Here is a 13,754-nt window from a genome sequence, read left to right as displayed (position 1 = left end):
ACACAAATGCATATGTGACACAAAAAGGCAAAATATATTATTTTGGCCTGTAAAAAAATGCTTGGTCGGGTTGGATTTTTTCATCTACCAGCCAACTTGGCTGATGAGTTAAAAAGTTGATTTCACTGCCAGAGCCCTACAAAATTACCTCCAGCAGGCTACTGGTGTGCATGTTTCTGACCAAACTGTCAGAAACAGATTTCATAAGGGTGGCATGACGGCCCGACGTCCTCTAGTTGATTTCAGACACTGCTCCCACCCATATTTTGCCCCTCTGAGCAGAAATGCTCTAGAATACATGTGTATGCACTGATATTGTTTGAGCCTGCAATTATCAGCTATGATGCTTTTTTCCATTTAACCTATAAAAAAATCTTTACTGTTAAATGCCTAAAAACGGCAACTGACAGAGCAATGCTGGGATGCATATGATTTTAAGGGAACCAAACCCTACTTGGAATACAAACTGTATGCAACTGAACTTCCCAAACACAGCCTACTCATTGTAAATGATAAAAACTGAAAAATGATGTATGATCTCTGTTCCCTAATTTGAGCAAAAACGGTAACAAACCATATGGAGTGGCTGTGGCAGAAGTCCAAGGCTGAGATGATCTGTCTGAAGAATTTTCTGGCCTCTTTAGGTGTTAGCCGGCCCTTTTTCACCAGGTAGTCGAACAGCTCCCCACCGGACACGTGCTCTAGCACCAGATACCTGCACAGGGAGACAGTGGAAACAGTTCAGGATGGTCAGTAATAAAAGAAGAACTTAAGTCTTTTGGTTGACTAGTACGAGTATTAGCAGTAACATGTACTGAGGTACAAAATATTTCCTTCTACCATATATGTTGAAGGTTTGCATGCTGCTCTACAAGTTGAGAAAATCCTCCAAACTTCTTTAATTTTATAGATGTCTAAATCTGAGGAGTTCTTGTACACCCGTAGAGCTGGCTATCCATACTCAATTAATTAATTCAATGTGTGTGATTGGCCCACGACTGCAGCAACTACAAACCCATTCAGTCTGTGGTGTGGTGAAGTGCAGCATGGTGTATTTGATAGAGTTTGCAGTGTGGTGCTGAGATGCCACAAAAACGTTTTAAAGTATAGTTATATTACACTCCTGTGGAATTTTACACAATTGAAGACTTCCATTTACATGACAGATGTCGAATGAAGTAGAAAAAAAAAGGTAGCAGATGAGGTATACCCTATACGGTATACCCTTTCAAGTTATGGAGTAATGGAGATGGACAGAGCCCTCCATCAGTACTCAGCGTTTGAAAAACGAAGCAATACCCCGGAGATCATGGAGGCAATGTAGAGCAGTTCAATTGAGATAAAACTGTAGTAGATGACAAACATTGAAATAATGGCAGAAAAAAAATGGTAATGTAGCAAAAAGATTTCTCTGTCCACATGTTGCAATGTACACTGCTCCAGAAAAGGCAACACTTAATGGTCCCAGTATAACACCAAGTCAGTTAAACTTCATGGATCAATCTGTCCATTTAGGAAGCACAAGTGATTGTGAATCAGTTTCACCTGCTTTGGTGCAAATAAAAGGTGATAACAGGTGCTACAGTATGGAGGCAAAAGGCAAAAGCAAGACCACCCCCAAAAGGCAATGGCTTTTTTGCACATCGTGGCCACAGACAGTTGCTCTCTCTCTGTCCTTCCCGACTGATTCTTCTCTAGGTTTGTGTTTTCCTTTTGTCACTACTGGTAGCATGAGGCAGTACTTGCAGCTCTATCAGGTTGCACAGGCAGTCCAACTCCTCCAGGATGGCACATCTATATGTACGATTGCAAGAAGGTTTGCTGTGTCTCCCAGCACAGTCTCAGTATGGAGCAGATACCAGGAGACTGGCTGTTACACCAGGAGAGCTGGACAGGGCCGTAGAAAGGCATCAACCCAGCAGCAGGACCGGTATCTGCCCCTCTGTGTGAGGAGGAACAGGAGGAGCACTGCCAGAGCCCTACAAAATGACCTCCAGCAGGCTACTGGTGTCCATGTTTCTGACCAAACTGTCAGAAACAGATTTCATAAGGGTGGCATGAGGGCCCGACGCCCTCTAGTGGGACTTGTGCTCACAGCCCAGCGCTGTGCAGCTCAATTAGCGTCACAGGTGTGAAAGAGTTCCTCCCCTGACCTAAATCCAGTTGGGCATCTATGGGGTGTTATGTATCGGTGCATTTGACGCTGCCAAGTTCTGCCATAGACTGTCCAGGAGCTCACTGATGCCCTGGTCCAGGTCTGTTTCTTGGTCTGTAATTTGCTTAATTTAACTTACTTTTTTTTTTGTTAATAAAATATGAACATGTGATCAAATGTGCAGGATTTGTTACCCTCCAGGTTTCTGAGATTTTACAGTTTAAGAGATTTTTTATGTGACAATAGGAAAAGTTAATGATTTTATCTCAAGTTGAATGCATAGTCAGAATCAGCAAAGTGATCAAAGTCATCAGATAACTATAATAGAATAAAAAGAAATGTGAAATATTTCCCCCTAAAATGTAAAAAATCCTCTAAAATACAAAGACTCAAATAAGGAACAGAACCCAAAATGTGTACTTCAGTAGTATCCCACTTGTGAGTCCACACAGAGAGCAAACATCCAATCCTCAGAATGAGTGAGGCATTAATGAAATGATTGAGTCATAAACCACAGAGTGTTTATGACATTTTGAAGTTACCACAGTACGTGGATGCTTAATGTAAATCCTTGAGAAAATCTCTGCACCGTGTTGGTCTGTGCGCCTGTGGTTTAAAATGTTTTATCTCTGTCCTCTGTTCATTTGTCTCCGAGACATCGCTGATCCTCACTGGCTCCTCCTGCAGCCCATCTTCCCCACAGACTGATTTATTAGCAGATTAAGGGATCTGCTCGAGCGTTTACCCGTCAGAGCTATTTAAATTAGAAACGTGTTCGCTTGTGATTTGTGAGTGTGAAATTTTCTACTGCAAACTGTTTGCATCCATGATGACCATCCGTCCCTGTCCTCGCAACATTAAGAAAACAAATTCCTGCTCCATTTGATGACGGCGGTGCCTTTATCAATTATTGAACAGCGCATTAAGCCGTGCCACTGGAGCACAGCAGCCACATGCAGCAGATTAATGTATACAATAAAACACGGATATACATTTAAGCTACACAGTCGCAGGAGGCAGGTTACTGTGAGGAGGACCAATAAAACATCTCATGCCTTGATAAAAAACCCCAGAGCTCACACATGCTGTATGGAGCAGAGGTGCAGTAAAAGTTAAAGTGTTCTGCAGTGCTGTCGACAGCCCTGGGCATAATTTAGACATCATTTTCATATTTTAGCCATGTTTGTCAGCTGAAGTTGTGCTGAAATTTTGATTATGCTGATTATGCTTTCTTGTGCTCATTTTTTATTTTGTCCAGGCAAGTCTAAAGTCATTAAATCCATGAATCGAGTCTGACTTTATTCGAAGTCATGTGAGTCCCCATCTCTATTTTACAGTAATGATATGATTGGGAAGTACCAAAAATTCACAGCTATTGAAAATCACCAATACAGGGGGGATATATCACTGCAAAAACAAACGAATAAAAAAATCTGTAAATTTAAGATGATTAAAGACTTTCATCTTAAAACAATGTATGTTTGTGTTCAATTACAAAGCCAAAAGTTATGGAGCATTTTCGTCTTTCACAGTAAGGTCTTTGGCACCTGCTTGTTAATGTCAGGTCATGTTGATGTCACTACATATTCATTTTTTAATTTATTTTATCTTCATTTAACCAGAGAAGTAACAGAGAACCAGTTCTCATTTACAATGAAGACCTGGCCAAAAAAAATAAAATAAAATAAATCAAAAAACAGTATTATATTTTGTATTATCTTTTAGCATTTTTGTGAAAAATGTTAACACAGTGTGATGTGGGGCTAAAAATACTATCCTTTAATCCTGGCAATTTACCAGATCAGTAATAAAATTTCGAAACAGGCAGAATTTTACAAAAGCCTTAATCACTTAATATTTCAAATATCCATTGACAGCTATTACTCAAATATCTCTTTACATAGTATCTTTTCTGCTTAAACCTGTTTTAGGCACATTTTCAAAAACTGAAGGTGTATCTTTAATTGATCAAAATATTCATGATGTGGCTGCTCACAGTGTGAATGCAGCATGTACTTACAGGTATTTCTTATTTTCATAGACATCATGCAGCTTTAAAACGTGGGGATGCTCTATGAGTTTTAGGATGGCTATCTCCCGCTCCACCTGGAGAGAAACACAGGAGAAACACAATGAGTTACAAAAGACATTAAAGAGATCCTCCTCATTCACAGCAAATATGGAGACACACAGTCTAATGTTAGTGTCATCTTCACTCTGAGAATGATGAGACTTCCATCACAGGCCTGTTTTACTGGGCTCAAGCCAGAACTTGCAGCCTGGATGACAAACAAAAATAGACATTGCGCGCGCGCGCGCGCGCACGCACACACACACACACACACACACACACACACACACAAACTATATTACATTAATCACACTAAACAGCCCTGGGGAGTTTTCACACCCATGGTGTTAGATGCTTGCTGAAACAAAAACTCAAACATTTAACCTCTGGATTGGTTCACTTGTGGAGCTTGATGGTCTGTTTTTAAAAGGTTGTAGCCTATTTGATACCTTTCATTTCTCAACACACTCATGCCTTGGTAATCATTAAATGAGTATTAAAAAAAAAACAAAAAACTAATCACTGCTGGAAAGCTGTACTTCTCATAAAACCAGGCTGCCTTTGCAGTCAAAGACACAAATACTTTTGAAATCTGTGGTACATGCCAGAGAAAACTGAGAAAAAGGACAGTGGCATTTGCTTTTTCTCAAGACCTACAACCCACCACGATACACTGTGCTATACCAAACTAATCAATGTTGCCACTGGTGGGTGACATGCATGGATGTATAAAGATAAAGATACCGGAATACAGCACTGAAGGTGGGACTCTGTTTATTCCCATGGGAATTGCTCAGTGGTGCTTAAAGCCAAAAAGCTTTATTTCCGTGAAATGAAATTACCTGGAACTCTTCATCTGCTTCTGCATCACTGGGCCCATAGAGCAGGCACACTACAGACCTCTGCCAGCCAGCGTGGCTAAGTCAGGTGGTAGCACTCTGCTGAACTTCCGCTATTTGCAACGGTCATTGGTTCAGGTGTTTACACGCGTTTAACCATCTAATAACACAATTTGTGACTGGACGACAGAATCAACATGGCTGCCACCGTCCAACAAGCGCCACTTCCAAAACAGTAAATAATTATTTAGGTATTTGAGAAATAAGTGGATAAAACGTACAACTATCACTTTATAATGTTTCTGAAGTGTTTCCCTGATGGATTACTTCTCTCCTCGATGGATTCTAAAAACACGTGATGGCTCGTAACTGCTGAACGTCGCTCTGGACAGAAAGTAAGTCTATTATTACACATGTAAAGTTCCTTTACATAGATTAAAAGATTAAAAGCATTAAACGTAACAAACGAGTACTTTTACACTCGTATGGGAGAAGAACACAGAGGGTTGATGACGGTGCTTAAGACAGATTTTATTGTGAGAGCTGCTTCATTCAGGTCGTTGTTTACTTACTGGCACCTTAACTGTGGCGATATGCTGTTCAATATTCAGCCAATATGACCCAAAGTGATTACTTTAAATCCGGGTTACGGGTCGGGCTGCGGGTCGTGTTTCAACGGGTCGGACCGGGTTGCGGTACTAATTGGCCTGATGCGCGGGTTTGCGGTTCAGGTGCGGTTTTGTACGTCCCCGGGTTGGGGCGGGGTGGATCTTGAAAACTGAACCCGTGCAGGGCTCTGTTGGAATTGCACTTATGAGTTCATTTGGTAATCACCACACTAAAATGATTTAAAACACGGCAAATTAGAAACATGATTCATGACAAATGCAAGAAACAAATTTACATTAATATGGACACCATTTATTTTTTAATATAAATTTATGTCCGTGTAATAGGCCACATTATGTTAAATGAAGGTTTTGTGGTTACCTGTTGTATTTGGTAAAGAAAAATGAAGTATTAAAACATAATTGTCTATGATATTAATAGGTAATAATTAATAAATGTTTAGGCCTAAATGACAAAATTGTGGTCGGCCCTGCTGAATCTCACTTAAAGGTTTTTTGAAAAGTTGGCAGCCCTGTGAGTGGGGATGAAATGATTTAATCTTGCAGCTCCTCTACACTTTCCAAATGTTACTGAACCAAATGGACTAAATCCTGATAGTAAAAAGAGTCACTTTACAGGGGGTGTGACGCTCAAAAAAATGTATCCACTGATTTACGGACGCCTGGAAGAACTCAAATAGCCAAAGTATAATACATATATAACTGTATGTCACGTGCACTGTAAAATATGTGACTGTACATTTACAGAAAATCACTGGCTACTAGTTACATTACTTTCACAGTAAATTAAGGTATCATTTTTTACAGTAAATTGTTGTGAAATGACAGCTGTATATTGTGATCTCACAGTAGTTATGCCACTATACTGCTGTAATTTAGCAGTATGCTTCTATAAAATTACTATATTCAACTGTAACCCAATGATAGCCCATTACGTTACTGATATAACAGTATGCCCCTGTGAATTACTGAATTTCACTGTGCTGTTCACACTTTATGTACATTGGATTACTGTGATTTAGCAGTATGCTCCTGTAAAATTCGTACTCGTCGTCGTACTCGTCGTCCTCCGCTTATCCAGGTCCAGGTCGCGGGGGCAGCAGCCTCAGCAAAGAAGCCCAGACAGTCCTCTCCCCAGCCACTTCCGTCAGCTCTTCCGCGGGAACCCCGAGGCGTTCCCAGGCCAGCCGGGTGATGTAATCCCTCCAGCGTGTTCTGGGGCGGCCCCGAGGTCTCCTCCTGGTTGGACATGCCCGAAACACCTCCCAAGGGAGGCGTCCGGAAGGCATCCTTACCAGATGCCCGAACCACCTCAACTGGCTCCTTTCGATGTGGAGGAGCAGCGGCTCTACTCCGAGTCCCTCCTGGATGTCTGAGCTCCTCACCCTATCCCTAAGGCTGTAAAATTACTATATTTAATTGTAACCTCACAGTTAAAGCCCATTTCATTACTGAGATATAACAGTATGTCCCTGTAAAGTTACTGTATTTAACTATAACATCAGTTTATGTACATTGAATTACTGTGATTTAGCACTATCCTCCCATAGAATTACTACATTTGACTGTAATCAGTTTAACTCCGTATAACTGTGAGTTAGCAGTATGCTTATGTAAAATTAAAATATTTACCTGCACAAATTTCACAATAAAATGAATTTGAATTTGGTTAAAAATCCCAGTAAAAGCCTGTGAGGTGATAATAATGTAATTTATTGTGAAATTTTACAGTTACATAGTGTAACTTCCTGAAAATAATTTGCAGTGTAGCTACACATGTACTGTAGACAACAAGCAGGTTATATTCACGTCTTGATTATGACAGAGATCCATAATGAGCTATGTGGTAATAAAAAATCAACAGGATTAAGCTGCTTCTACAGACCACCTAACAGTGATTAAATAGTGTAGCGGATTCATATTAAATCCAAAATGTTACATTAGCACCCTCAGAAACAAGCTTTTAAGCTTCTGTTCCACTTATATTCTCATTGAGCTTTTTTGACATTGTAGTGTTTATCTTCTAAAATAAAAACTGTAATTATTTTGTTATCCTTCAACAGCACCGAGGGAGTCAGGGCCACAGAAGCCCTCTCAAAGCATCACAGGGTGTAGCTGTTTAATGCTAACAAAATATTAAAAAGTCTTTCATTTTTGTAGCAATTATGGATTTTAATTGTCCAGTGTGTTAGTATACTGTATATTAAGTTATCTGAGAATATGAACAGAACAGAAAACATGTTACAGTTTTTTTAGGAAGATAAGAAAAATTACATTGAAAACTTGAATGATGATTGGTTGATTCTCTGCACAGATCTGGTATTCTGCTGCAGTGCTGCTCTGACAATTAATTACACAATAATTAACATGTGATGAGAGATCTGACAAACGTCAGTCTCCTTCTGCAGTCTGAGTGTGGCAGTCAACCAGCTGACTGAGCTTTCCACAGCACTCACACACAGATACTGTTAGGACTCCACTGTGTCAATATTTGATGCTGCACAGCAGGCTGAGCATCATTCCATAACCATCATCTTCATCATTCAGACATCTGGCTGTTCCTCATCCTCCTTTCCTCATGATGCATTTTACAATACAACCATGGTTTCTAGCTAAACTAGAATTACCGCCCCGCTGTTGTATGCCTCCATGCACCAGTCAAGGTTTACATCCATGTCTGTGAAATCATGGACACTTTACACACATCTCCCCCCTGACAGCACAGAGGATCTATACAATCAGCACAGTCTCAAGGTGGACACCGAGGTTTAGTGTCACAAATTCAGTATCTGAATCATCTATCTATCAGTATATTTCCCCTTCTATTCCTGAGATATGACATTGAGAAATGGCCGGAAAAGTGTTTTATGTAGAACATTATGATGTCATAGTAAAGTTAACCTTTGACCTTCGACTTCAAAATTCTAATCAGTTTCTTTCTTTGTTTGTGTCAAATTTACAGAAATTCCCTTAAGGTATTCTTGAGATATCGCACTCACAAAAATAAGATGGACAAAGTCACAGTGACCTTGTCTTCGACCATGAGTCCAGGTGAATATTTGTGCAAATTTTGAAGAAATTCCTTCAAGCTGTTCTTGAGTTATCACGCTTACAAGAATGAGACAAATGAGGTCACACAGACTTGACCTTTGACCCATGAAATCTAATCAGTTTAGCATAAAAATATTGTTTTCTCCCTAACTAATCATTGTATTTTAGGATGTTACTGTACAAGAAACATATTAAAAACACACCATATTGTTTCAAATGATTCAAAAGCAGACACATGTTTTCATAATATTGACTTTTTTTGTGTGTAAGTGTAAGCCTTCTGATGTTCTACATTTTTGTTATTGTCATTAAAGACCTAAACCAACAGTGAATGTATCTCATACCACATACTATGTGTGTATCAAAGCCTAATATGTCTTCTTCCTCTGTGTTACAGATTGTTGTCCAGAAACCATTAAAACAAATCAATGAGCCACACTGGGTATATTTACATGCACACGAATATTATATTATTCTGAATGTGACAATATGAATTTGACACAGATCATGAAAATAGCATATTCAGTTTGGATTTTCCAGTAAGGAAGAATGTAGATTTTTGTCATTAAGTCATGGAATATGCCGGTATTATTCAGGCTTTAATAGCATTATTTGGGTATGTATACAGCACATTCAGCATATGCCTCTCGATTTGCGAAACACAGCCTCTTGCCTGTTTACTGTTTGCTCTGTGTGTTGTCATATTTGTGTCATACAGAAATAAAAGAATACAAGTTACAGAAGGGGAAGTAGGAATATTGTCTTTTTTGGAATAACGGCAAAAACTGGAATATTTTGTGCATGTAAATATAGACTGTTGCACTGGGTGACATTTTATTATTATCTATTACCATGAATATTTATTTTGACTCAATCCCACGCACACAATCCTGCTAACACAAATACTCACTGGAGCACTAAATGTGGATTAATCCGCCACTGAAAATAGTCCTCAACAAATGCACTATTTCCTCCTGTTTGAATAATGTTCCCTAAAATCAATAAAACACAGCTACTTTGGAAAAATACCAAGTCTGTAAAAGCACAGAAATATTTAATAATGTTTTTAAAGACTACGCCTCTAGTAGGAACAATAAGCTTGGAGCTGAGAGCCACAGACAGAGTAGGGCAGTAAAAAGGTATTGAGCTGGATTGAAAAATTGTTGGTTTTTATTCTTTTATCAGATGCATTGACAAAAAAACTATGAAATAACAGCAGACTTATGTGACGACAAATCATGATTCCCTGTCGTATAACTGAGTTATTTCGTTTTTGCCAGCAGGCTCAGTCCAGCAGCAGGTGAGTGTCATGAAATGATACATAGTCTGGTGAAGAGTAACATGTCTGGACATACAGATGCTGCCTGTAGCTGTTTGCGCTCAGACCTGCCTGCTGTGCTCTGGATCTACTGCCAGTTGGCACCTCAGCAGGTCGCTGGGGTAAACTGTGATTAGACCTCTGCGCTGCAGAGAAAAACTGTAGCAGCAGTTCGTGCATGGACTGCATCAGTCAGACATGTTATCAAACTGCATCTCTGAGCTCAAGTTGTATGATTTATTTTTCTAATTACTGTGGATAAATGGCCAAATGGACACACAGATGACGTCACATCAGTGTATCAGGCAGATCAGTCTGACTGTCAGGCTCTTAGTAGGACATAAAGTGTTATGTAGGAGGAGACTGAGGTATTGCTGGCACCTGTAAATCTAATCTTACCCTTGAGACTGTACAGAGGGATGTTTCCACCACCGCAGCCCCTTTGTCGATATTAGTCTGTTGAAAATGTCAGATCAGTTTTACACGTTTCTGTTGAATCAATGAGGGAAACACTGTGTAGGAGTCAGTGAGGATCTATACTACAGGTAATCAAACTAATCCTTTACTGATGAATCCTATTGATTTCAGATTCTCATCACCCCCGGGCTTTAAGCTGTGGAACACACACACACCCCATCATTCATCTATCAATCATCGCTCTCTGATTGCTCATTTTGTCCTCATGACTCTTTTTCTGCCCGAGAGTGGTGAGTAGCCCAAGAGTCTGAGTCATCCTCTGGTGTCTCTGCTCAGGGCCGATGTGACACGTCTCAGAGGCCAGACGCAGGACAGAAGACACCAGAAAATTAAATTTTTATTTCCATCAAAGCCGCCAGTCTTCAAAGGTCTGTCATGGCGAGCGATGGTAGCTGGCAGAAAATAAATAATTAAAGAATTCTCTTTAATCTTTGGCCCAGTAGTAACCCAGGCCTGACTGTCTCACCAACCTCTGTCTCCATCTCTGTCATCCTGCAACACTCCTTCCAAAGCTGAAGAGGAAGGAGAGCCAGGAGAGAAATTCTCATATCAGCTTACAAAAGAACTTTCAAGGGCGGCTGGATTAATTAAAAAAGTGAATGACAAGAATTTCATGGAACAGCACTAAAACAACAGCTTCAATATGATGGCATTAAACTAGAAAATGAGGTGATATTATTTTCATGCTCAATACTGACTTGGTACATTTATTAATATTGTTAACAGGGTGTCTCCCTGAAAGTTGGAGATTCAATCAGTCAGAGACACCTCAGTCAACTAAGATTGCTTCAAGTAAAGCAGGGTTTTTTTTGTTTGTTTGTTTTGTTTTTGGTTTCTTTTTGCCAGTCAAAGTGCAGTATATTTATGGGGACGTTTTGGTCACTACATTTTGCTGCAGAGTGAGCACTCTTCACTTCCATGCTGCTCTTTGGTACAGGCAGCTGTGGACACAGAGGCAGTTGCCCTATCTACAGCTCACAGGAACTTAATGTGATAGTATCTCTGGCTTTTGTTTGATATCTAGTGTTGCAAATGTTGCACATTTTCGATCTGTCATTAGCGCTTTTAGCTTGTTTACTATATTAATTGAATGTCACTGTGACACTGAATGTCCCACTGAGCCCTGCTTAAACTTTCAAACCCTACAAGAAAAAAAAGGAATGAATAGTAAAATACTTGCATTGAACAGTCCAATCTGATTCAACTGACATAGTTCTGAGTTGGGTACAGCCCTAATAATTAAAGAGTAACTTAACACCCCCTGGAAATATTGTCTTTGCTGACCTCCTGTACTGTAAGCTCTCACCTTGCTGCCACATTGATGTACACTGCACAACATCACAACAGCAGTGACACTGGGTGTGAGAGGACAGAAAAACATTCCTTTTCAGCCTGGTGTTTAGAGGTGCCCCCAAGGGGAGGGCATGGCCCCTCCTATACAATAGCTGGCCCCTCCTGGCGAAAATAATTGGAGGAAGTCATTACTGTGTTTAAGAGGCCATGTTGTTTTTTTCTCTCTTTTTTTTTAACACTAGCGAAGGAAGTGGTATCTTGTGAAACTAAACAATGCAAGGCATCCATTGGTACCAACAATGTCTGCATAGCTTGTTGGAAAGAGGACTAAATAACACTCCAAAGTTAGGCTACATTTTGACAAGGTAATAATTGGCATTTTCAAAGGGATCCCCTGAGCTCTCACCTCAAGATAGCTGAATGAAAATGGGTTCTACAGGTACCCAAGAGTCTCCCCTGAGCTTGAGAAGGCTTCTTCCCAGTAAATAATTTGCTCCTCACTGTCTACTTTCAAATTGAAGCTGTATTACTGTCTTTTTGAAGAAAGGACAACCAGAATATTTGAACAACAATGAATCTTCTAACATGTATATATACATACATTAAAACAGGATTGTTGTGAAACTCAACATGTTAACTGTACCAGTCTTAGTCCATTCACATTGGATAATTTGTAATATGAACTGTAAAATCAGAAATCATAGTACATCAGTATGGGATTTCTTAACTCTCCCTATTCACATAGTGCTCAATGGGTGCTCCCACCCAAGATTTTCAGGGGCCCCACCTGGCCACCCCTTTGAAAAATTCCTGGGGGCACCACTACTGGTGTTAAATTATCCTTTAATATTCTATTCTGCAAATATGCACAGTGAATTAATGTAACTTTATACATATACCTTGTAGTAAATTCTGAACTAGAAAGCACTCACACACACACACACACACACACACACACACTGCTGTCAAAGCAGCACAATCCCCTCTAAATTTACTAAAATCCTAGAAAACACTAAGGAGGTGCTTCAGATGATGAAGCAATCATCTGCATCAGATGATGACACACATAGGACACATTATCCTATACTGAAGAAAGTGCAGTATTTATGACAAATACGTCAATGTTCAAAAATGCCCTTTCTAACAATGTTAAAAAGTCCTTGGAAAACTCTGCAGAACTACATTAAGCTAATCAGTTCTTTGTTGGCCCATGGCCTAATTGTCCACAGGATTTCACCAAAATCTGTCAACAGCCTCTTGAGATATCCTAATGACAAGCAACAAAAATAAAACTGCTGTGACAGATGTCAGTACTTGAGGTTCAGTGAGATAGTTTGTAAAATAATAGCTGACTTTTTAAATTTATTTTACTTTTTTAAGCAACACTCCTAATCCTCAAATCCCCAAATCATTTAGAGATGTCAAAGTGTCTATACAGCTGCTTTTCTCAAAGACAACCCCCAACCCTGTTGTTTTTTTTAACCCGTAACCATTTATTAATTTTTATCTTAATTCAATCATTCTAACCAGTGGAGCTGTATCCCCAGCAAGAAGCAGCCACATCCATATCAAAACTTTAATAATGTCCATATTAGCTAACTGTTTGTCCTCTGGCTTTAGAGTTTCCAGGTGTTACTCTTTGCCACAGGCAGGTGAGCACACAGTGACTGTCTGGGATAGATGCAGGTGCGGAGCATCAGCCTATCCTCCTGCTATCAGATCTAATTAGGCTTGTTTTCATCTCCTCACATCATTGAGACACAATCATGCACACACAGTGTAGCATGGCAAAGGCTAATTAAACACATGTACAAGGTAAACAGACATTCAGCTCCCTGCCCTTCATGTGTGAGCGGTGACGCTGACATTTATTAGGCTGATTATGACCCATATATTTTTTTTTATGTGTTGTAATAAAGTG

The 13,754-nt window shown here is 39.7% G+C and overlaps 1 protein-coding gene across 9 annotated transcripts in view; it reads right to left on the bottom strand.

Moving 5' to 3' along the window:
* LOC125901080 (serine/threonine-protein kinase BRSK2-like) overlaps window positions 1-13,754 on the bottom strand; it is a 213,581-nt gene that overhangs the window by 74,578 nt on the left and 125,249 nt on the right. For all 9 annotated transcript variants that reach the window (XM_049596462.1, XM_049596470.1, XM_049596481.1 and 6 more), the window contains exons 3-4: window positions 4,176-4,261; window positions 575-715 (exon numbers count right to left, since the gene is read on the bottom strand). In XM_049596462.1, the coding sequence (XP_049452419.1) occupies window positions 575-715; window positions 4,176-4,261 (227 nt within the window). The remainder of the gene's footprint in view (window positions 1-574; window positions 716-4,175; window positions 4,262-13,754) is intronic.

The sequence above is a fragment of the Epinephelus fuscoguttatus genome, linkage group LG2, assembly GCF_011397635.1.
Source record: "Epinephelus fuscoguttatus linkage group LG2, E.fuscoguttatus.final_Chr_v1".
NCBI classification, from domain to species: Eukaryota; Metazoa; Chordata; class Actinopteri; order Perciformes; family Serranidae; genus Epinephelus; species Epinephelus fuscoguttatus.
Note: the sequence above shows the minus strand (reverse complement) of the source record. Positions and strands in the feature narration are given on the sequence as shown.